Here is a 25,049-nt window from a genome sequence, read left to right on the forward strand (position 1 = left end):
CTACGCCGTGAGCTTTGTACTGATCTGATCAATAATGTATCCTTTTTAGGAGCCCTCCCAGTAAGAGGTACCCTTAAATATTTTCCAAGAACACTAGTTTCTCTGAATCTAGATATTGCCACCAATCTAACCTGACGCTCGGCTAATATTCTTAGAAAAATATATATACTAGTTTTCTCACGGCTAACATGTTTTGCCCATACATGTCACAAAAGTCCTTCATGACATTCATATATAACACAATTAATTTGCTTCTCAATAACTTCACAAAAAAGTAATAAATCGTCAGCAAACATCAAATGCGTTACTAACGGACCTCTTTGACCTGCTCGACAGACATAACACTACCATCTATCTAGCAAAGGATAAGTTTTAGTAGTAATTATCCAATCACTACCAGGTTGTTGGATTGCAAATAATTTTTTATAGAAATCATTCACCATAATGTGAATTTTCTCAACAGAGTCATATTATCATTCTTTCTTCGACGTTGCACAGTCTTCAAATGATAGTATCTAGTGTTTCGATCACCATCAACAAGTCATGTAGCTCTTGACCTTTGAAACCACATGAGCTCCTCCTTTTTAAGAATGTCATCGAGCTCACTTTGCAACTTCCTCTCTATCTTTCTCAAACCTTTAGCTCTATCGCCATTCTGCATGCTACGTTGAATTCATTCCTCCAAGTCTCGCCATCAATTACTTTTTATTTTTAACTTGATCAAAAGTATGCAGTTTCCATTCCTTCACCTCACGACGGATGGACCCCTTGCAAATTATCTAGCATCGGTTTATCTTGGTTCCAACACACCTTCAACATAGTAGAATAAGTACTCATATTTGGAGTTACTCATATTTATTGTATGATACGATTCAAATAGGATTACTTCTAATAGATGAAACCGAGTGTCATGAATAAAAACTAAAACACTCCTTTCGATCTCACATATAAGCTATAAGCAAGAATTTATTTTTTATATTCATTGAATAACTGATGTACATCAGTTATTCAATGAATTTAAAAAGTAAGTTTTTACTTATATATGAGATCAGAAAGAATATATTTTAACTTGTTTGTTTATATTGTATTTTTCTTTTTTACATCTATTTATAATGTATTAAGTTTTGCATATAGAGTGGGCATAAATATTTTATATTAGGTAAAAAAGAAGAGTGTGCACAAATAAATTAATAATCTACTTTTTACCATGTTTCCATTAACCCAGGCAACTGGGCATTAAGCAGAATTTGATGCAAGTTTGTTTCAAACTATCATCTACTACATGAGATGAGATTGATAGAACTAAACCTCAACCAACAAAATGCAATTAATATAAGGGGATGTCTCTAATTAGGCCTCATACTATATATATTCCCTTGTGTGGTACTGATCCATTTAAACCTCTAAGATAGTGTAACAAAAGTTAGCACATAAGTAAAAGAACTTTCCTAGAAATTTCTTAGACAATTAAAGATATTAGTGATCAAAATTGTGCATTGGCGTACGTGCAGTAGTCAAACAAGGTCTTATAATTAGGGACAAAGCTAGTATATTTTTTCCCTTAATTTCCTTAATTTGTGTGAGATAAGCAAATGTGAAGCTCATAATGTAACAATCAAGATATAAATAGGCCATGTCTGCTCTACACTCTCATTTTAAGAAAGCTATAAATCCATATGCCACAACCCATTCTTTTTCATATTCTTTAGTGTGCTTTTTCTCTTATTTTCATATACACAAATCAAAGCATTTTTACAAGTAAAGTTGTTGCTATTAGCACTGTTCTCTGGATTCTCTCTCCATTGTCAACCACCATTACATTATTAGCTTTGAAGAACAAAAAAGGCTTTTGGTGGTAACAATGGATAGAGGTGATATATACAAATCAAGTAGTAGTTTGAGAGGGAATAGTTCTACGTTTTTTTCGAGATCCTCACGGCGTGAAGAAGACGACGATGAAGAAGCTTTGAAATGGGCTGCAATTGAAAGACTTCCAACTTACAATCGTTTAAAGAAAGGGTTGTTGGCCACATCACATGGAGTTTCCAATGAGATTATTGATGTAACTAAACTTGGATTGCAAGAAAGGCAGAAACTATTGAATAGGTTGATTAATGTTGCTGAAGAGGACAATGAGATGTTTTTGTTGAAGCTAAAGGAAAGAATTGATAGGTAATGAAGTAGCAGTGATGCATTGCTTTCAATTTTCTTCTCTTCTTAATATATTTTGATTAACTCTTATAAAGTGATTCTTATACGCTTAATATTCTCATTTATTAGCTAATTGTTCTTATAAGCTTACGTTCATTTTTTCATGCCACTTTTTTGTTTTACTTTTCATTTTTACTCCTGTGTTTTCTTATATCATCAGCCATCACAATCAACGTTTTAAAAATCAAACCGTACATCGAATTGAGAAGACCTCTAGACCATAGTTCAACTGCTTTAAACTGTTTGAACCAAGACAAAACTGCAATTGAATAGCTCAAATAACCGATGTGTAGATAATATAAGTTCATGGTTTCAATATAATTGTCTGATTCGGTCCGATTTTTAATATGTTGATCATAATTTCTCACTTTCAATCTCTTTCTTTTCTACATCTCATGTATCCTAACTTGAGGTGTGAGGGCATCATTTTCAATTATATCATATGACTTAATGAGTTAATTTTTTTCACCTTTGCCATGTTTGTTGATATGATTTGTTTTTTCTTCCAGAGTTGGGATTGACATTCCAACAATTGAAGTTCGTTATGAGCACCTAACTGTTGAGGCAGAGGCTTATGTGGGAAGTAGAGCTTTGCCTACTTTCACAAACTTCACAATTGGCGCGGTGGAGGTAAACTTTGGAAGATTCTACCTCTTCAATTTCTTTGTTCTAATGTGTACTCCAAGTCACAATCTTTCTCTATTTGGTTTTGTAGGGTTTACTTACTTTGCTGCATATTCTATCACGCAAAAAGAAACATGTGACTATCCTTAAAGATGTTAGTGGAATCGTCAAACCTCGTAGGATGACGCTGCTTCTTGGTCCTCCAAGTTCTGGAAAGACCACACTTCTGTTGGCCTTAACAGGAAAACTTGATAAAACTCTCAAGGTGAAAAGAAATTCATTAACTTTGATTGTGAAATTTATAATTGGTAATTAATATTCATTTAACATATTTGGATGTCATTGTGTCCTCTAGGAGTCTGGTAGAGTGACTTATAATGGATATGGAATGGATGAATTTGTACCTCAGAGAACTGCTGCATATATTGGTCAGCATGATGTTCATATTGGAGAAATGACTGTCAGGGAAACCTTAGCTTTCTCAGCAAGGTGCCAAGGAGTTGGATCAAGATATGGTATAACCCCTTCATATCTAATTTTGCATCATATAATGGCGAATTTTTAAACTCACGAAAGTTTTCATATCTAATTTTGTATCATACCATGGCGAATATTGGTACTATGGTAAAGGTTGTTGCATTGTGACTCAGTGGTCCGTGGTCACAGGTTTAAATTCTAAAAATAGTCTCTCCAATTGTAGAGTAAGTATATATGCATGTATACCCTTTCTAGATCCTACCTCGTGGAAGTCTCATGCACTAGACCACCGTTTTATTAATTTTACATAACTTGCTTAATTTCTTTTGTGATGCATAGATTTGCTATCGGAGTTGTGTAGAAGAGAAAAAGAAGCAAAGATTAAACCAGATCCAGATATTGATGTCTACATGAAGGTGAGAAAGATACTACATATTGTTAATCTTAATTGAACTAAAAAGCTATACATTTCTAAAGCAGTTGATGAATTTTGCTATACTAGGCAGCTTCAACTGAAGGCCAAGAGGCAAGTCTACTAACCGATTATATGCTGAAGGTAACTATAATAAAATTCTTTCATAATAGAAAATTTGAATTATTCATGAAAAACTAGAGACAAATTGGAAAAATGAAATTAGTCTTCAAGTAATAGAATTGAAAATATATGCATTTCATATTTCTCCGTCTCTAATTTTTCTATTGCAGATGTTGGGGTTGGATAAATGTGCTGATACTATGGTAGGAGATGAGATGCGGCGAGGTATCTCTGGTGGACAAAGAAAGAGGCTTACGACAGGAGAGATGTTGGTCGGGCCATCAAAAGTTTTATTCATGGATGAAATATCAACTGGCTTGGATAGTTCCACTGCATTTCAAATTGTGAAATCTCTTGGCCAATATGTTCATATTCTTAATGGAACTGCACTTATCTCATTGCTTCAGCCAGCACCCGAGACTTATGAACTTTTCGATGATATTATTCTTTTATCTGATGGTGAAATCGTCTACCAAGGACCTCGTGAACACGTTCTTGATTTTTTTGAATCTGTTGGTTTCAAATGTCCTGAGAGGAAAGGTGTCGCTGACTTCCTTCAAGAAGTAAGTCAAAATTTCTTATCTTTCTATCCTGCATTTGAAAATTTTGATTATCATATATGTATGCAAGTAGATATGCTTATGAAAAAAACATCGAAAGAATCATGTAATAGTTTTTGTATCTCAAAATTTTCAGAAACCCTTCTTTGACCTTTCTATAAACATGTATAAGCTTATAAGCATTTTCGCTTATAAGGGCTTATTTGGATTGATTTATTTAAGCTTATCTACTGACATAAGTATTTGTGAGACTGTTTGGTGGAGCTTACGGAAACAACTTATGACATGTCCATAATCTATTTTTCGCTTATTTCCATGTAGGTAACTTCTAGAAAGGATCAAGAGCAATATTGGATGCACAGAGATATAGCATATAGGTTTGTAACAGTTACTGAATTTGCAGAGGCATTTAAGTCATTCCATGTTGGGAAGAGAATTAAAGAAGAGCTTGAAATTCCATTTGACAAATCTAATAGTCACCCAGCTGCATTAACGACTACAAAGTATGGCATTAACAAGAAGGAACTGTTAAAGGCTAACTTCTCAAGAGAGTATTTGCTTATGAAAAGAAATTCATTCATTTACTTCTTCAAGATGGTTCAAGTGAGTTTTAACTTTATTTCAATATTAAATACTTCTTCTTCGGCTAAAATGCACAAACTTGCAATTTTGACCCCCTAACTTGAATTTTTTTCGCTATGATTTTTAGATTGCGATAATGGCAACAATTACTATGACAGTCTTTCTACGAACTGAGATGCACAAAGAAACAGTGTTTGATGGAACAATTTATCTTGGTGCTTTATTTTTCTCATTAACAATACTCATGTTTAATGGAACTTCTGAGGTTACAATGACAATTGTGAAACTTCCAACATTTTTCAAGCAAAGAGACCACAAATTTTATCCTTCATGGGCATATGCTATTCCCTCATGGATCCTAAAAGCCCCTGTTACATTAATAGAAGTTTCTATTTGGGTATTCCTCACCTACTATGTAATTGGATTTGATCCAAATATTTGGAGGTAAATAATAAGCTTCTATTAATATTATGATGATAATTGATTGTAGTATATATAGTGTTAGTTATTTACAGTGTGTGTGATTGATTTCTATTCATTTATGCAGATTTATTAAGCTGTATTTTCTGCTAATGCTGATAAACCAAGCAGCTTCTGGAATGTTCCGAGCTATTGCAGCACTTTGTAGGAATATCATTATTGCTAACATAACTTCCTTCTATTCAATTCTCATATTTTTCACATTGGGCGGATTCGTTTTGTCAAAAGGTGAGTTCACACTTAAGTTGAAATCAAATATAGTCAGTTTGGTTTGATTCAATTTCCGCGATACTTTTTCACGAAATCTAAATCAAACCAAACCGAACCTAAAGCATGAGCTTCCATCGTACGTCTTATTTCTTGGATTATTAATGCATATTTAATTTCATTTCATTGTCAATGACTCAGGTGATATTAAGAGATGGTGGATTTGGGGTTACTGGATATCACCTTTAATGTATGCACAAAATGCTTTAATGGTGAATGAATTCCTTGGAAACAGTTGGAACAAAGTAATTTCTTAAACTTTTATGATATCATAATTAAACTTTAATTTTCATGCATTGTCGGTGTAAAAGGTTTTACTGTCAGCAGCACATCACAGTCAGTGTGCCGTTAGAAGTGATAATGATAAAAGTCAAACATTTTTAATGATGATCTGACGATGTAAAAAGTCTTTACATTGACAGTGTATATAAATTAAACTCTTATAATTTATCTTTCATTTAAAATATGTGTGTGCCAAGTTTCATTTACTTTTCAATTACAGATAACTCCAAGTTCAAATATGACACTGGGACTTCAAGTTTTGAAATCACGCGGATTCTTCACACATGCGTATTGGTATTGGATAGGAGTTGGTGCATTAATTGGATTTATTTTCCTTACAAACTGTTTATATACTTTGTTTCTCACTTACCTTGATTGTGAGTATCTTTACATTTGGTTATTTATTTATTAAGACTCTCATTATGATGCAATATGTTACTAAAATATTTATGCATGTTTTTTTTTTAAGCATTTGAGAAGCCACAAGCAACAATAAAAGAAGAATCAGGAGGCAATAATACACCAAATGAATTAGGTGATATATCTTATTTATATCTCACACAAATATTTCCGTCGTTATTTCAACTTTTTTTAGTGACTCGTGAGCTTAGTTAAGTTACCTAATTGCGTTTTCTTTAACTGTGTTGGTTATGCAGAAAACTCTAGAAGATCTAATGCTGTTGCGGATTCTAGACATGGGAAGAAAAGGGGAATGGTTCTACCTTTTGAACCTTATTCTATCACATTTGATGAGATTGTATACTCTGTTGACATGCCACAAGTAAGTCATTTTCAAAGTTGTAAATTAGCATTTGGTTTATATAATCAAGGTTTTGAATTGCAGTCATAGTTGAATTGCGATCACTTCGCAATTGTTGATATCGTGGAAAATTTAATGTTCAAATATAGTTGATGCGACCAAAATCATAGTTACGATGCTGTTGGTCAGGCATAAAAAACCTTGACATCAAGACTATTAAACAATGCACCTGTAACCCCTGTATATATGTTTTGCATGCAGTAGTATATAGACTACAAATGCATTCAAAATCTTATATTTTGTTCTTGGAATTTCAACTTCCAGGAAATGAAGGATCAAGCTGTAATGGAGGACAGGTTAGTGCTTTTGAAGGGTGTTAGTGGTGCATTTAGGCCTGGTGTTCTCACAGCTTTGATGGGTGTTAGTGGAGCTGGTAAAACTACTTTGATGGATGTTTTGGCTGGTAGGAAAACTAGTGGTTATATTGATGGGAGCATAAAAGTTTCTGGTTACCCTAAAAAGCAAGAAACATTTGCTAGAATCTCTGGCTATTGTGAGCAGAATGATATCCACTCCCCTCAATTTACTGTCTATGAGTCCTTACTATACTCGGCATGGCTTCGTTTACCAGCGGAAGTTGATTCCAATACCAGAAAGGTTACTACTTATTGCTCAAGACACTTTTATGATTTACGATTTTATTGTTGCTACTGAATTTCTGAACTTGGACTATTTTTTTATACTTTTGGATCTAACAATGGTGGTAGATGTTCATTGAGGAAGTCATGGAACTAGTGGAGTTAAATCCATTGAGGAACACAATAGTCGGTTTGCCTGGTGTAAGTGGTCTTTCAACTGAACAACGCAAGAGGTTAACTATTGCAGTTGAATTAGTGGCCAATCCATCCATAATATTCATGGATGAGCCTACATCTGGATTAGATGCTAGAGCTGCCGCAATTGTTATGCGTACAGTCAGGAACACGGTTGACACAGGAAGAACAGTTGTTTGTACCATTCATCAACCAAGTATTGATATATTTGAAGCTTTTGATGAGGTAAGGAATGATATAGAGAAATGAACATGTGCTTTAAAGTTTCTTTCCTCATGTGGACCCAAATCTAATATATGTTGTTACATGTGATTCTAGTTACTCTTAATGAAGAGTGGAGGACAAGAAATATATGTCGGACCATTGGGTCGTTATTCTAATCAATTGATCAAGTATTTTGAGGTTGGATTTAGATGCAGCTTAAATTCAATTTTATTTCAACAAGTGAAGAAGCATAATTCTTGAATCACCATTTACTGATTTTCTTATATGTTCTATTGACTAGAGCATTGAAGGAGTTAGTAAAATAAAAGATGGATGTAACCCAGCAACATGGATGTTAGAAGTGACTAGTCCATCACAAGAACTTGCTTTAGGTGTTGATTTTCATGAGATATACAAAAATTCTGAGTTATATAGGTAAGACATAATATATAATACTAGCTACCTCTATCCCTAATTATAATCTTCCTTTGAAATAAATTAGTCTTTATATGTAAGTTTCATTTCAAAAGGCTTTAACTGTTATACACTATTGTTCAGGAGGAATAAGCAACTTATAGCAGAATTGGGCAAACCTGCTCCTGGTTCAAATGATCTTCATTTCCCAACCCAATACTCGCAATCATTTTTGGTTCAATGCATGGCTTGCTTGTGGAAACAACGTTGGTCATATTGGCGCAACCCGCCTTACACTGCTGTGAGGTTTTACTTTGCTACATTCATAGCATTGATGTTTGGAACAATGTTTTGGGACCTCGGACGCAAATAGTAAGTGAAAATTTCCATATATCTATAAATAAGAAATTAGAGTTTCAAGTGTTTGAAAAAGTTTATGACAATAGCTTATAATATATTTCTAAGTTATTTGTCCAAACGCCCTTTCGTTGATTTTTCCTTTCCACTTGTATTGTGATTCTTTTTGCGGATTCCAGCTCAAAAGGACTAGACCTGGCTAATGCCATGGGCTCAATGTACACTGCTGTTTTCTTCATTGGAGTCCAAAATTCTGCTTCTGTACAACCAGTGGTATCTGTTGAAAGAACTGTTTTTTATAGAGAAAAAGCTGCCGGAATGTATTCCGCCTTACCCTATGCACTTGCACAGGTAATAAAGTCGTTATTTCACACAAAAATGCACTGGTTTATTTACATACTCATGTTAACATAACTCACTCTCTTTTGTCACAGGTTGTAATAGAGCTACCTTATATTTTTGTACAAGCATTATCATATGGTGTAATAGTTTATGCCATGATTGGATTTGAGTGGACTATACCAAAATTCTTTTGGTATATGTTTTTCATGTACTTCACATTTTGCTACTTCACATTCTATGGTATGATGACAATGGCAGCTGCACCAGATCACCACATTGCTGCAGTTTTGGCATCTGCATTTTATGGACTTTGGAATCTCTTTTCAGGATTTCTCATTCCAAGAACTGTAAGTATTTTCAACCTTAAAATACATCAAGTAATACTACATTATTCTGATGCTTATTATTTTTGTAACAGAGAATGCCAGTGTGGTGGAGGTGGTTTTATTGGGCAAATCCTGTGGCTTGGAGCTTATATGGATTATTTGCATCACAGTTTGGAAATATAACAAACATATTGGAAATGGAAAATGTGTCAGTGCAAGAATATATAAGAAATTATTATGGTATCAAACATGAATTTGTTGGTGTTTCTGCAGCTGTGGTTTCTGGGATAGCAATACTCTTTGCTTTTATTTTTGCTGTATCAATTAAAGTCTTTAACTTTCAACATAGATAAATTAGAGGATTAGAGTATTTTAGCCTACTTAAAGGATCTTTTTACATATTCAAACAATTTTTACAGCTTATTTGTATCTTAATAATATTTGTGTCCCAACCTAATCCTCACAAACAATTATTCGGTTCATAGTTTTCGATGTTTGAATAATTCGATCCAACCCTGGATGCCAAATAATATCGCCTTCTTTTCCTTTTAGTATGAACTTATATTGGATTGATTTACCAGCTCCACAGTCCATATGTGGCCATCAGACCATGTCAACGGTAATGCATCTAAAGCGTTCCATGAACCAAGCATAGGATCATCTTCAACACTATGAAAAACTGTTCCCCAAAGTCACAATCTTTTAGTAGTTGAAATTCGACATGAACGAACTTTGACTCATCTGCATAACACAAATTAAAATGTTAGAAATTTGAGTTCTGAAAAATATAAAGTAAAAAATCCATATTGTTGAACTTGAGGCTCAACAGTTTTCAACTCTACCTCCTGCAACATTCATGCAGAACAACATAATCACTCATCAAATATGACAAAATATATAGACCCTTTTTTGGATAAACAACTTTATAAAGCACTTAAACCCTAAACTATAAATCCTAAGTAGCTTGTAGCAAAAGCACTTATCATATAAGTGCTTATGTATACGTTACTTCTATAACAAAAGATAAAATAAAGTTAAACATTTTTATATAAGCGTAAGTTTTCATAAGCTATCCTAGAGATCTTATATATGGAAATAAGTTGAAAACGGCTTATGGACTTACAAATGTTTATGTCACTAAACTCTCTCAAATAGTTTCAAAGTTGTTTCAAAGTTGTGTACAAATAGTGCTGATAGTTTCAAAGTTGTTTACATAAACTCTCTCAAATAGTCTTAAATGTTTTTGTCACTAAATAAGCTTACAGAAAAGACAAAAACTCCAAACATGAAAAAGGGTTGTTCATGAAATGGCCAAAAACAAAAATAAGAAAGTTGCTTTTGAGGGAGAAAGATTGTTTGTTGTTAAATTTATATAAGAAATTGATGTACTTAATACATTGACAAATATTTAAATTGCATTTTTAAGACAATTTTTTTTTAATTATTTTCTTAATTGATATACCTTGCAAGACACTTACTTATGAATCTAATAGCATACCACCACTAAGGTTCTATTTAGCAATGTCGGAGCTTATATTTTATGGTTTATAATTTATAAGTTTATTTTCTTAAAGGAAATTTGTTTGCTAATCTTTTTTTCTCATAAGCTTATAGCTTATTTTTATTACCTTATAGCTTATTTTGATAAGCGAATTCAATTAATTTATAACTTAAAGTTTTTATTCCCTCCGTACCAAATTATAAGTCACTTTGAGGAATTTTTTTACCAAATTATAAGTCACTTTACGTTACCAATGAAGTATCTAATGTTATTTTTCTTATTATACTCTTAACTATTTAATACTTCATCTTCTTCTAATTCTTCAATTTATCTTTTCTATATTATTAATGAAGAACAAACTAACTCATAATTTATCGTATAACATTAACTACATTTCTTAATTTGTGTTATACGATGAAAAAACTTCGGAGGGGGTAACATTTTTTTCAATTATACCCCAATCATCTTACTTATAATCATGTCATCGAAATTAAACAAAATTTAAGGTAAATAGCATTATATACTAATCTCATGAAATTGGTGCATGGTTCATGCTATGCTAAATGCTACCGAATATTAATGTAACATTGCATGTGATGAACTACCCACAAGTCAAAAGAGTGGCAGCCCGCCACATTTATTTTGCTCACAATACTTTATGTAGCTTAAGTGCACGTGTCAAGATTCTCTAATGCCAAATATACAAAAAAAAAAAATAGTTCCTGTGAATAGTTATTTGAAAAAAACGAAAAATAAAGGTTGGACAACGCATAAATAAGAGGATTCATAAATTTAATATTTCAAGATTTTGAGTAAAAAAGTAACCTTAAATTCTCTTGATGTGGTCGCTCTCAATATGAATAAACTATTGGACTCCTCTTATGACCTATCAGTCGATGGTTCTACGAAGAGTTTCACTGTATATTTATGTCGAAAGTCTTTTTTACAATGGTGGTTAGACGACGAGTCTCGTTGATGTGGTGGGTGTCTACGACAACATTGCATGAAAAGTAAAGATCGAGCAACATATAAATGAGATTACTTATAACTTAGTGTCCAAGTCACTGATTACTCGTGATGCAATATAGATCATCTCTAAACTCCCTTCATGATCCAACTACTACTTCTCAACTAAAATCAATCTAAGATTACCATGACCCTTTCTATTAAAAACATGATGTTTCACATAAACATTAAAAAAGTGTTTTTCTAATATTTGTTTATCTCAAATTATTTATCACTTTTAAATACTATATCAAAATAATATTACTAATTAACCTCTTTTCAATACATTAAACACCCTAAATAGACAATTTTTTTTAAAGATGTGTGCATAAATTGAGGGAGTATTAAGCACATTAAGAAAGAGACAAACTTCTTTAATTAAATTGGAGATGCATCCACGTTTTGTCAAAAGGTTGGCTAACTGTTACTACAAAACAATCTTTAATCAGTGCTTTGTCAGCAGACTTTAATTTATAAGGCATGTATGCTACATTAATGTTTTTCATATTTCAATGTGTTTACAATAATCAACTATTCTAACATGTGATGCTATAAAAGTGCACAAAATCTTTTTGTACATCAATATTTATTTCCTTAGCTTTTTAGATGCAAAGAAAAACACTGCTAAAAATTCCTGCATTTTCTTTTCTGGTGTCTGTCATATCAGTTTATAACTGCAATGGAAGGAAGTGATATATACCGAGCAGGTAACAGTTTCCGAATGGGAAGTTCTTCTACGACAGTTTGGAGAAACAGTACAATTGAGGCTTTCTCAAAATCTTCACGGCGTGAAGAAGACGATGAAGAAGCTCTAAAATGGGCTGCACTTGAAAAACTCCCTACTTATAACCGTTTGAGGAAAGGTTTGTTGGCGACATCGCATGGAGTTGCCAATGAGATTGATATAATAACTGATCTTGGATTTCAAGAGAGACAGAAACTGTTGGATAGGTTGATCAATGTTGCTGAAGAGGGCAATGAGAGGTTCTTGTTGAAGCTCAAGGAAAGAATTGATAGGTAATCGATAAAGATGCTTGTTTTCATTTTCACTTCAACTAATAAACACGAGAATATAGATCGAGTTTTTTTCTACTTGTTGATATAATCTCATAATGTAATGATGAATGATCTTTCTCATTCTTTGTCTATCTTTGATGTGTTTATTTTTCTGATTTCTTTTTTACTAGAGTTGGGATTGAGATTCCAACAATTGAAGTTCGATACGAGCACCTAAATATTGAGGCAGAAGCTTATGTGGGAGGAAGAGCTTTGCCTACTTTGCTGAACTCTATTACTAATGCAGCCGAGGTAAATTTGATTTAGACGGCCTACAGTTACAAATCTCGCGCATTCACGCAATCAGCATATCGATGATTGTTGGATCAAGATTGAAAAGTTTACATTTCTTTAGTGATGTGCTGACTGCGTGAATTCGTGAATTTACGACTGAAGGAAATACTTTCTTAGTTGTTTCTTTTCTTTGCAATTAGTCTCATTAACTGGTCTTTCTTTGGATCTTTCAGAGTATTTTGACTTCACTCCATATTTTCACAAGCAAAAAGAAACTTATGACTATCCTTAAAGATGTAAGTGGTATTGTCAAACCTTGTAGGATGACACTTCTTCTTGGTCCTCCAAGTTCTGGAAAGACCACACTTCTTTTGGCTTTGTCAGGAAAGCTTGATCCCAATCTCAAGGTGAAAAGCAACTTCCCTTAATTTCACCAATATAATATTCTCTTTCGTTGTCCATGAGGATATCAGTTCAGTAGTAAAAACTTAGCCTTGTAACTAAGTAAAAACTTAGCCTTGTAACTATTTGTGTCATTTTAATAAATTTCCATGTTACTGTGTCCTCCAGGTATCTGGGAGAGTGACCTATAATGGACATGAAATGGATGAATTTGTACCACAAAGAACTGCTGCATATATTAGTCAGCATGATGTTCATATCGGAGAAATGACTGTCAGGGAAACCTTAGCTTTCTCAGCAAGGTGCCAAGGTGTCGGATCACGTTATGGTTAGTCATTTTCTACATAAAGTGCTTGCATTTAGAGCTTCTTTTTCCACACCACATTTCTAAAAAACCACAAATGTGTTTGAAAGTATACTTCTAAACAGAATAAAACCGTGTTTTTGTCCCAAAGTATACTTCTGGACGGCACAAAAACTTTTTTTTCTTCAAAAGTATACTTTTGAAGTGACTTTGGTTGCGGGAAAAGAAGCTCCCTGTCTAATTTGGCATGTCACCGAGTATAACAAGTATTTTTTTGTGATCCATAGACTTGTTGTCTGAGCTGTCTAGAAGAGAAAAGGAAGCAAAGATTAAGCCAGACCCAGATGTTGATGTCTTCATGAAGGTGAGAAGAAGGAACTATCAATATTTATTGCAACAGAAAAAAAATTAATGAAATTAATTCTAAGGCAATAAATATTAACCAATGTACATTCAATTGACTTTGGATATACAGGCTGTTTCAACTGGAGGCCAACAGGAAAGTGTGGTAACAGATTATGTACTAAAGGTAAAACCAAAATGAGATTGTTTGGGATACATGAGCACTAGTAGTATGATCAGTGCTTATGCTTTAAGCACTTAATTAAGCTGTTTATCTAGGGTCTAATTTACTTGAAAATTATGTAGCTTTTGGGGTTGGATGTATGTGCTGATACTATGGTGGGGAATGAAATGTTGCGTGGTATCTCTGGAGGACAAAGAAAGCGAGTTACCACAGGAGAGATGTTGGTTGGACCAGCAAATGCTCTATTCATGGATGAAATATCGACTGGTTTGGACAGTTCGACAACTTTCCAAATTGTGAGATCTCTCAGGCAATATGTTCACATTCTTAATGGAACTGCAGTTATCTCTTTGCTTCAGCCAGCACCAGAAACTTATGAACTTTTTGACGACATTATTCTTATATCTGATGGTCAAATTGTCTACCAAGGACCTCGTGAACATGTTCTCGACTTTTTTGAATCTGTTGGATTCAAATGTCCTGAGAGGAAAGGTGTAGCTGACTTTCTCCAAGAAGTAAGTCTAAGTTTTATTTGTGTTCCTCATTTAAAGTTTATTGAAACAAGGCCTTAATCTATTTCTTCTTGTAGGTAACTTCCGAGAAGGATCAAGAGCAGTATTGGGTAGACAGAGAAAAACCATACAGGTTTGTAACTGTTACTCAATTTTCTGAGGCATTTCAATCATTCCATGTTGGGAGGAAAATTGGAGATGAGCTTACAATTCCATTTGACAAATCGAAGAGTCATCCAGCAGCATTAACCACTAAAAAATACGGTGTTAACAAGAAAGAACTTTTAAAGGCTAACTTCTCAAGAGAGTATTTGCTTATGAAAAGAAACTCATTTGTTTACATCTTCAAGATATGTCAGGTAAATTCTAGTTCTAGTTCTAGTTGCTTTACATGAATAAATATTTTTCATTTTCAATACGATATTTGATTGTCTGAATATTCTAGTTTTAATTACTTTTGAATATTCTTCCTATGTTTTTTAGCTTATCCTCATGGCAACAATTACAATGACACTATTTATAAGAACCGAGATGCACCGTAATTCGTTGAGTGATGGAGGTATCTATGCTGGTGCTATATTCTTCACAGTAGTTATGCTTATGTTTAATGGATTGGCCGAACTTTCAATGACCATTGCAAAGCTTCCTAGTTTCTACAAGCAAAGAGACCTTCTATTTTTTCCTTCATGGGCATATGCTATACCTACATGGATCCTCAAGATTCCTATTACATTCGTGGAGGCTGCTGTTTGGGTTCTTCTCACCTATTACGTAATAGGGTTTGATCCGAACGTTGAGAGGTAAAGAACCTTTCCTTATCTATTTACAACATGCCGATACTACTAGTTATAGATTTTAAACCCTAAGCCATGATTTCATAGCCTAGATCATGTCGCGGACCTTGCTTATAGTGTTACTTTTTTGACGGAGCTTATAGTGTTACTTATGGTGTGAGGCATTGTTATTTATGCAGATTACTAAAGCAGTATCTTCTGCTATTACTGATAAACCAAGTGGCTTCTGGACTATTTCGAGCTATTGCAGCACTTGGTAGAAACATGATCGTGGCCAACACTTTTGGGTCGTTTGCACTTCTAGCACTTCTTACATTAGGCGGATTCATTATGTCCAGAAGTGAGTTCAAATAACAGAAGTTGCAAGTTTGTTTCATTTTAGAGTTTAATTCTGATACATTGTCGGTGTAAATATTTTTACACAATCAAACAGTCACAACCAACTGTGCATTACAAATTTGAACATTTCTAATGATCTGTCTATTATAATCGATATGCAGTGTAAAAATTCTTTACACTGACGGTGCATTACAAATTAAATCCTTCAATTTATCATATAACGGAACTTGATATTAATGTTTTTTTCAATATCATTGGCAATGATATTATGATACAGAGGATATCAAAAGCTGGTGGATTTGGGGTTACTGGATTTCACCTTTAATGTATGGACAAAATGCTATAATGGTGAATGAATTCCTTGGAGATAGTTGGAATCATGTAATTTCTTAAACTTGCAGCTTTAGAATTATTTACTTCCGAGTTCAACGGTCATACTTCGTCAGTGTAAAACATTTTTACACTTTACGCTGACATTCAATGCGAGACCACTATTTTTCCATGTTACACTACTAATTTCTAACATTCATTGACATGATGTGGCAAAATAGTGGATTTTCATTCGATGTCAGTGTAAAATTGTTTTATACTGATAGTACATATCCCTTAAGTTCTATACTTTTAGTATAAACTTTCAGGCCTAATCCATTTGCTCTTTGATTGTAGTTTACACCTAATTCAAATAAAACACTAGGAATTCAAGTTTTGGAGTCTCGAGGATTCTTCACAGACGCATATTGGTATTGGATAGGGATTGGTGCATTAATAGGATATATGTTTCTTTTCAACATTTTATTCACTGTGGCTCTCACTCACCTTAATCGTGAGTACTTTAATTTTTGGTTATTTAAGTTTCTTATGGTTATGTAAATATTTCACTAACTAACATGCATGATTTTTACAGCATTTGACAAGCCACAAGCAACGATAAATGACGAATCAGAAGACAGCACGACAAATGGCACACTCCAAGAAGTTGAATTACCGCATATAGGTGATCTAGGATCTCAGTTTTCTATAACAACGCTTTTGCATTTCCCGTTTTTGTTCACAAAAAATAGTGATACAGAATGTCTTTTTTTAGCATCTTAACAAATTTGCAATTGTTATGCAGCTAGTTCAGGAGAATCTGATAATGTTGTGAACTCTAGCCAGAGGAATAAAAGAGGAATGGTTCTTCCATTTGAACCACATTCTATAACCTTTGACCAAGTTGTATATTCGGTTGACATGCCACAGGTAAGTCATTTTCAAAGTTAGCTACAATTTAACATTTAAGTTTCAAACAATGTTTGCAGTTAACTTTGAACCTTAACTCTTGTGATTTTATCATTGGCAGGAAATGAAGGTTCAAGGAGTAACAGAGGATAGGTTAGTGCTTTTGAAGGGTGTAAGCGGTGCTTTTAGGCCGGGTGTTCTTACAGCCTTGATGGGAGTTAGTGGAGCTGGAAAAACTACTTTGATGGATGTTTTGGCTGGTAGGAAAACTGGTGGTTATATCGACGGGACCATAAACATTTCTGGCTACCCTAAAAGACAAGACACGTTTGCACGAATATCTGGTTATTGTGAGCAGAATGATATCCATTCTCCTCATGTTACTATCTATGAGTCATTGATCTACTCTGCGTGGCTACGTGTACCGGCAGAAGTTAATTCCAATACCAGAAAGGTTAGTTAGTACTAAAGCTCAAGACACTTTTACGATTTTATTCTTGCTACTGAATTTCTGAACTTGGACTTTGTTTATACTTTTGGATCTGATAAATGGTTGTAGATATTCATTGAAGAAGTAATGGAACTAGTGGAGCTCAATCCATTGAGGAACTCATTGATTGGTTTGCCTGGTGTGAATGGTCTTTCAACCGAACAACGCAAGAGGTTAACTATTGCAGTTGAATTAGTGGCCAATCCATCCATAATTTTCATGGATGAGCCTACATCTGGATTAGATGCTAGAGCTTCCGCAATTGTTATGCGAACAGTTAGGAACACAGTTGATACAGGAAGAACAGTTGTTTGCACAATTCATCAACCAAGTATTGACATATTTGAAGCTTTTGATGAGGTAAGAAATGATTTTGATAAAAAAAAAAGTTTCTGATTCTTCCTCTTTTGGACTTGAAATGACGTATATTATATATGATTTCTTCTAGTTATTCCTCATGAAGCGCGGAGGACAAGAAGTATATGTTGGTCCATTAGGTCGTCATTCTAGTCAATTGATCAAGTATTTTGAGGTTGGATGCAACTTATTTTTACACAAAATTGAAGTGGATAACCATAATTCATGTCGGTATAGCTCATTTTGTAATATTTTCTGTTGTTTAGAGCATTGAAGGGGTTAGTAAGATCAAAGACGGCTACAATCCAGCAACTTGGATGTTGGAAGTTACAAGTTCAGCACAAGAACTTACTTTAGGTGTTGATTTTCATGACATATACAAAAATTCTGATTTATATAGGTAAGTTAGTTTATTTCGATATGAATTTGTTAACTATATAGTACCAACAATGAACATAGTGTAAAAAGACTTAAACTGTTATAAACTATTCTTTAGGAGAAATAAACAACTTATACAAGAATTAGGCAAACCTGCTTATGGTTCAAAGGATCTTCATTTCTCAAATCAATACTCACAGTCATTTTGGGTCCAATGTATGGCTTGCTTATGGAAACAACATTGGTCATATTGGCGCAACCCGCCATACACTGCTGTGAGGTTTTTCTTCACTACTTTCATCGCCTTGATGTTTGGAACAATGTTCTGGGACCTTGGAAGGAAATAGTAAGTGAAACTTCATTATCTGAAAAGTAAGAAATATTATAGTTAGTCAGTTTTTCTTTCCAACTTGAATTCTAATCTCTTTCGCTTATTTCCAGCTCAAGTAGACAAGATTTGTTTAATGCGCTCGGTTCGATGTATACTGCTGTTCTCTTCCTTGGAGTACAAAATTCATCGTCTGTACAACCAGTTGTAGCCGTTGAAAGATCTGTCTTCTATAGAGAAAGAGCTGCTGGAATGTATTCTGCCTTACCCTATGCTTTCGCACAGGTAATAAAATCACAATTTTTATTAAATTCATAATTTACAAGATTACCCCTATACCTTACTAGGGGGTGTGGGGGCAAGCCAGTTACCCTATGACCATACCCAGATTCTTTCCTGAGACTTTGGGTGCCCTATACAAATTATGAATTTGATGCATTGTGTGTGTGCACGCATTGATTATCAAATGCATATAGCCTTCGATACAAAAGATGTGCGAGAAACTACTCATTATAATCAATATCTCAACAGTACTATGGTTTTCATGATTACTAATGTTAATAGAACTCACTCTTTTGTGACAGGTTATAATAGAGTTACCTTATATTTTTGTCCAAGCTACAACATATGGTGTCATAGTTTATGCCATGATTGGATTTGAGTGGACTCTAGTGAAATTCTTCTGGTATATATTCTTCATGTATTTTACATTGTGCTACTTCACTTTCTACGGAATGATGGCTGTAGCAGTTACTCCAAATCACCATGTAGCTTCAATCGTGGCTTCTGCATTTTACGCGATTTGGAATCTCTTTTCAGGATTTATCGTTCCACGACCTGTAAGTGTCACTAACCTATAAACACATTGAGCAAAATCTATGTAAAGATTCTACGAATGTATTTATATTGATGCATAATTTCTAACTTTTTTGACAACAGAGAATTCCTGTGTGGTGGAGATGGTACTATTGGGTATGTCCTGTGGCATGGACTATATATGGATTGGTTGCATCACAATTTGGAGATATAGACAACATTATGGAAGCAGAAAACAAGACAGTTCAAGAGTTCATAATAAGTTATTTTGATTTCAAGCATGACATGATAGGTGTTTGTGCAGTTGTGGTTGTTGGGACTGCAGTTCTCTTTGCATGTATTTTTGCTGTCTCAATCAAGCTCTTCAATTTCCAAAGACGATAAGCGAAATTTTGTAATGTATATTGGGGAATTCTTTTTTGCAAATGCACTTAACTATAATAGCGCTATTCTAACTAACAAGTAGCTTGTTCTGCAAGCTATTGTATTAACACTAAGTATTCTGCTACTACGTCAACTAGTGTTGGATCCTTGCCTTCATTAAGCTGTAATACAAAGGTTAAGGCCTCTTAATTAATAGATTAGTTGGCCAAGTATAAAAGTAACAGTAGCAGTGCGGTAGTAATTGTTGAGTTGTGTGTGTAATTCATAGCTGGATTAGTTGTTACTTGTTAGTACTTGTTAGAAAGTTAGTTACAACTTCTTGTTAGTTAGTTAGTTAGTTAGTTACTTTGTGTGTTACTTGCTTTACAAGTAAGTTGTCTTTTCTATCCTATAAATAAGGGACTATGTAATGTGTGACTCACATCTAATGAAATTCACATTACAAACCATTCTATTCTCTGTTATCAATTTTTTAGAATTAAATTCATCAGTTTTCATGTTTCTGTGTTCATCTTGCTCATAAGCTCGCTGTGCGTCGCCGAGCCTCACGAGGCCTGCAATTGCACGAGCTTGCTTGCTTCATTGTTTTGCTAACTACAAATCACATAAAAACTTAAATGGCAACATACGAGAGACTAAAACCTGTCAAACAAGGAGACCTCTTGGTGATGTTCACCGGTTTAGGGTCATCAAGGAAGGGTATTGGTATCTAAGGATCATTTACATTTGTTGCAACGATGTACAGACCTATAGATTAAGTGTAATTGAAATGTTATATGATCATCTATCATGTGATTCTTTCGAACTTTTTTAAAATCTAAAAAATATACTAAAATATAGATTTAATCCTCCAAAATCGTCGTCCCCTCTAAAATCTTTAAGATCCTCAATTTAAACATACCCTTGTTTAGTTTTCACTACGCAGTGAATCTATGTTCTATCCATTAAACTATACCAATTCTTTCCATTAAACTAAAAATTGAGTTGTGAAGCTTTGTAGGAACTTCTATCGATAACAGTTACTATACCAATTCTTTTTTTTTTTTTTTTACAATATCATTAGCGAGGAAATATCCCCTGACTTTGTCCATTACTAATTTCTGCCTATTATTATTAATGTCGGTGTCGTGTCTAGTGGTGTATGACAGATTATCAAGAACTAGAATTTGATTTTTCATAAAATAATTATTGATAAGATTTTATTTATAAAATAACAAAAAGGTTGTTGGTCGGAGCTTTATATTGGTGCTTTTTTTTTTTTTTTTTAATTTAACAATAACTACATAATTAACATAATCAAATAATGCATTTAACATAATTAAATTTTTTGCACACAACATTATAGTTTTCCAACACCTTAATGCCCCAACTTAGGTCACAAGCAAGCGTTACCAAGCTCGGCAATCACTTTAATTTTTCATTTGATTATAAAGAATATAATTTTCCATGAATTGTCGGATGTGGGACTTTTCAGTATTGTTATTTTACTCCTTTTAGAAACAAAGTATATATATATATATATATATATATCTTCACCATTTCACATTCCAGTTGAAACTATACAGCCTCACCACATTGTACCCTCAAAGGATCCAATAGTAACCTAGGCTTGGCTCAACGCATTGCTGCTAATAGGACTATCATTATATAACTAGTATTATATGTTATACATTAAGTAGATCATAATACGGAGCTTAAACTATGGGACTTTTTCACCTATTGAACCAATTAACTCTCTTTACTTCTGCAAAATTTTCCATCTCTGATGTACAGTTTGCAGTGATGCAGTGAAATATTTATCTATATACCTACCTGTAGGCATCGCCGATGCCGTCAAACACCAAAAACTCATTTCTAAAATGATGTACCACAGTTCCAAGATTGTGGCTAACAACACTATTGCAGACAATGCAAACTCTCAATGCAGTTAATGTTGTTACTTGCATCACCAAGAAGACCATGGCTGCTTCCATTGATCCAGTAAAGTGTCACTAACCTCTAAACACATTGAGCAAAATCTATGTACAGATTCTATATGGATGTATTTATATTGATGCATAATGTTATTTTTTTGACAACACAGAATTCCTGTGTGGTGGAGATGGTACTAGATGTTCATTGAAGAAGTCATGGAACTAATGGAGCTCAATCCATCGAGGAACTCATTGATTGGTTTGCCTGGTGTGAAGGTCTTTCAACCGAACAACGCAAGAGGTTAACTATTGCAGTTGAATTAGTGGCCAATCCTTCCATAATTTCTTCTAGTTATTCATCATGAAGCACGGAGGACAAGAAGTATACGTTGGGCCATTAGGCCATCATTCTAGTCACTTGATCAAGTATTTTGAGGTTGGATGCAACTTATTTTTACACAAAAAATAAGAACTTACTTTAGGTGTTGATTTTCATGACATATACAAAAATTCCGATTTGTATAGGTAAGTTAGTTTATTTCGAGTACCAACAATGAACATATTGTATAAAGACTTAAACTGTTATAAACTATTCTTCAGGAGAAATAAACAACTTATACAAGAATTAGGCAAACCTGCTTATGGTTCAAAGGATCTTCATTTCTCGACTCAATACTCACAGTGTATGTTTGGTTTCAATTCTGGAGCATCCAGAATTGATTCTGGACGTGTAAAATTGATTCTGACTTGTTTGGTTTCTCAAAAGTAGAATTGATTCTGCCTCCAGAATTGATTCTACTTGAAGCTAGAAATCGTAGCTTCTGATTCTAGAATTGATTTTTACACTCAAATTTTTTGTTCAACTCACTTTTTCATGAATATATCCAAACATAAACCACTTCAGCTTAAAATCAATTTTGGCCAGAATCAATTTTACAGAATCAATTATGCCAAAATCAATTCTCTCCGCCGCAGAACCAAACACACGCTACAGTCATTTTGGGTCCAATGTATGGCTTGCTTATGGAAACAACATTGGTCATATTAGACAAGATTTGTTTTGTGCGCTCGGTTCGATGTATACTACTGTTCTCTTCCTTGGAGTACAAAATTCATCGTCTATACAACCAGTTGTAGCCGTTGAAAGATCTGTCTTCTACTGAGAAAGAGCTGCTAGAATGTATTCTGCCTTACCCTATGCTTTTGCACAGGTAATCAAATCATAATATTTATGAAATGAGTATTTATTGGGGCCATGTGCGGTTGCTCCTTTCGAACACCCTATAAACGCCTCTGGCGATACCTAACAACACTAAAGGATAATAACAAATCTCATTATTTTTTCCATGCTACAACATATGGTGTCATAGTTTATGCCATGATTGGATTTGAGTGGACTCTAGTGAAATTCTTCTGGTATATATTCTTCATGTATTTTACATTGTGCTACTTCACCTGCTATGGAATGATGGTTGTAGCAGTTACTCCAAATCACCATGTCGCTTCAACCGTAGCTTCTGCATTTTACGCAATTTGGAATCTCTTTTCAGGATTTATCGTTCCACGACCTTTAAGTGCCAATAATCTCTAAACACATTGAGCAAAATCTATGGATGTATTTATATTGATGCATAATGTTATATTTCTGACAACAGAACATTATTGGGTATGCCCTGTGGCTTGGACTATATATGGATTGGTTGCATCACAATTTGGAGATATAGAAAACATTATGGAAGCAGAAAACAAGACAGTTGAAGAGTTCATAAGAAGTTATTTTGATTTCAAGCATGACATGATAGGTGTTTGTGCAGTTGTGGTTCTTGGTACTGCAGTTCTCTTTGCATGTATTTTTGCTGTTTCAATCAAGCTCTTCAATTTCCAAAGACGACAAAGCGAAATTTTGTAATGTATATTGGGGAATCCCATCTGGTTTAGGCCGATTCGTACAATTTTGATATTATTAAGTGGTTTTTGCGAATATGCAGAAATCTTTCTCATTATTACAATGGATTCTCAAAAAAAATTGTAATTGAAATGTTATATGATCATCTATCATGTGATTCTTTCGAACTTTCTTAAAATCTAAAATATATACCAAAATATAGACCTAGTCCTCCAAAATCGTTGTCCCATCTAAAATCTTCTAAGATCCTCAATCTAAACATACCCTTAGAGGTTGATGTTTAGTTTTCACTACATACTGAATCTCTGATATTTTACATTATCTCTCACCGTTCACATTATCTTTGTTGCCATTATCTATAGTTGGAACTAGTCTTGTGAATACTCCATTATTATTTATTGAAAATAATTGTACGGAAACTAATTAATTTAGGTGGTCCAGACAAACACAAGTTGTGCATGAATGACATCAAACATCCGATCCGACAAGAGTGTTCTATTGTTGCGCTTTCCTTTGTTTATTTTTTATTTCATGGTTTCTAATACTTCCAGAGATTTCATCCATTATTTATACCTAAAACTAAAAGAAGGGATCATTTGAAATAAGTTTTTTTTATAGAGTGTTATTTTTTTAAAAAAAATAAATTAGTATCCGACTTTAGGACCGACTAATCCAAGGGGATCAATCCTACCGCCCACTTGCGGGCTCCATTTAAAGTCAGAGTTTTTTTTTTATCTGTATGGACTAGCCCACCGAAATTGGCACTAATGGGAATCGAACCTGAGATCTTGAGAGGAGCATACTACAAGTACCCAAGCCTTAAATTCAAAGGTTTGACCTAATAGTTTAAAAGACACAAACCTTAGATTCGGAGGTTGGGTTCAAGTCTTGCTAGTGTTATTAGATAGTGGTAAGTATAAATCATTTGAGCTACCATATGAAGTGTACTTTTTTGTTTATTAACTCCAAACATCAAAATTTAAGCTCAAAAGAGAATCAAAAACCAAAATAAACCAATAATTTTGTTTGCAGTCTTGATATGCTTGGTTTAAGCGATTACCAAAAGTCCAAAACTAATCCTCTTATACACGACATCATCAACACTAGCCATATAATAAAGTCCTTCAAGGATAAATAAAATAAGAAAAATCATTTACTACTAAAGAAAATATTGAGTACGGACACCAATAAGTAAAGTTAACCTAAAATTAAAATTCACTTAAAACTAATTAAATATAAAGATAATATAATATATATATATATATATAGGGTCAAATAATTGATATTTGGTACTATATTTAATATTATCAATGTCACTATTACAATGTAGAA

The 25,049-nt window shown here is 33.8% G+C and overlaps 2 protein-coding genes and 1 pseudogene across 2 annotated transcripts; all 3 read left to right on the plus strand.

Annotated features, from left to right (window-relative positions):
• The first annotated feature begins 1,672 nt into the window (after positions 1–1,672).
• LOC123921588 (pleiotropic drug resistance protein 1-like) lies at positions 1,673–9,738 on the plus strand. Its single transcript, XM_045974190.1, has 22 exons — positions 1,673–2,172; positions 2,721–2,841; positions 2,927–3,100; positions 3,191–3,350; positions 3,652–3,728; positions 3,815–3,868; positions 4,018–4,410; positions 4,729–5,010; positions 5,117–5,433; positions 5,537–5,697; positions 5,878–5,981; positions 6,239–6,395; positions 6,488–6,553; positions 6,675–6,799; positions 7,103–7,435; positions 7,546–7,836; positions 7,930–8,013; positions 8,117–8,250; positions 8,374–8,601; positions 8,766–8,937; positions 9,021–9,275; positions 9,347–9,738. The coding sequence occupies exons 1-22, from the start codon at positions 1,862–1,864 to the stop codon at positions 9,605–9,607; spliced, it is 4,260 nt and encodes a 1,419-aa protein (XP_045830146.1). The 5' UTR covers positions 1,673–1,861; the 3' UTR covers positions 9,608–9,738.
• A 2,526-nt stretch (positions 9,739–12,264) lies between these two features.
• Positions 12,265–20,347, plus strand: LOC123921587 (pleiotropic drug resistance protein 1-like). Its single transcript, XM_045974189.1, has 22 exons — positions 12,265–12,777; positions 12,948–13,068; positions 13,284–13,457; positions 13,621–13,780; positions 14,044–14,120; positions 14,232–14,285; positions 14,405–14,797; positions 14,872–15,153; positions 15,278–15,594; positions 15,768–15,928; positions 16,205–16,308; positions 16,594–16,750; positions 16,832–16,921; positions 17,042–17,166; positions 17,267–17,599; positions 17,705–17,995; positions 18,084–18,167; positions 18,259–18,392; positions 18,489–18,716; positions 18,812–18,983; positions 19,283–19,537; positions 19,638–20,347. The coding sequence occupies exons 1-22, from the start codon at positions 12,440–12,442 to the stop codon at positions 19,896–19,898; spliced, it is 4,311 nt and encodes a 1,436-aa protein (XP_045830145.1). The 5' UTR covers positions 12,265–12,439; the 3' UTR covers positions 19,899–20,347.
• A 1,662-nt stretch (positions 20,348–22,009) lies between these two features.
• LOC123921999 lies at positions 22,010–23,736 on the plus strand (annotated as a pseudogene).
• The last annotated feature ends 1,313 nt before the right edge of the window (positions 23,737–25,049 follow it).

This window comes from Trifolium pratense, linkage group LG4, assembly GCF_020283565.1.
Source record: "Trifolium pratense cultivar HEN17-A07 linkage group LG4, ARS_RC_1.1, whole genome shotgun sequence".
Lineage (NCBI taxonomy): Eukaryota > Viridiplantae > Streptophyta > Magnoliopsida > Fabales > Fabaceae > Trifolium > Trifolium pratense.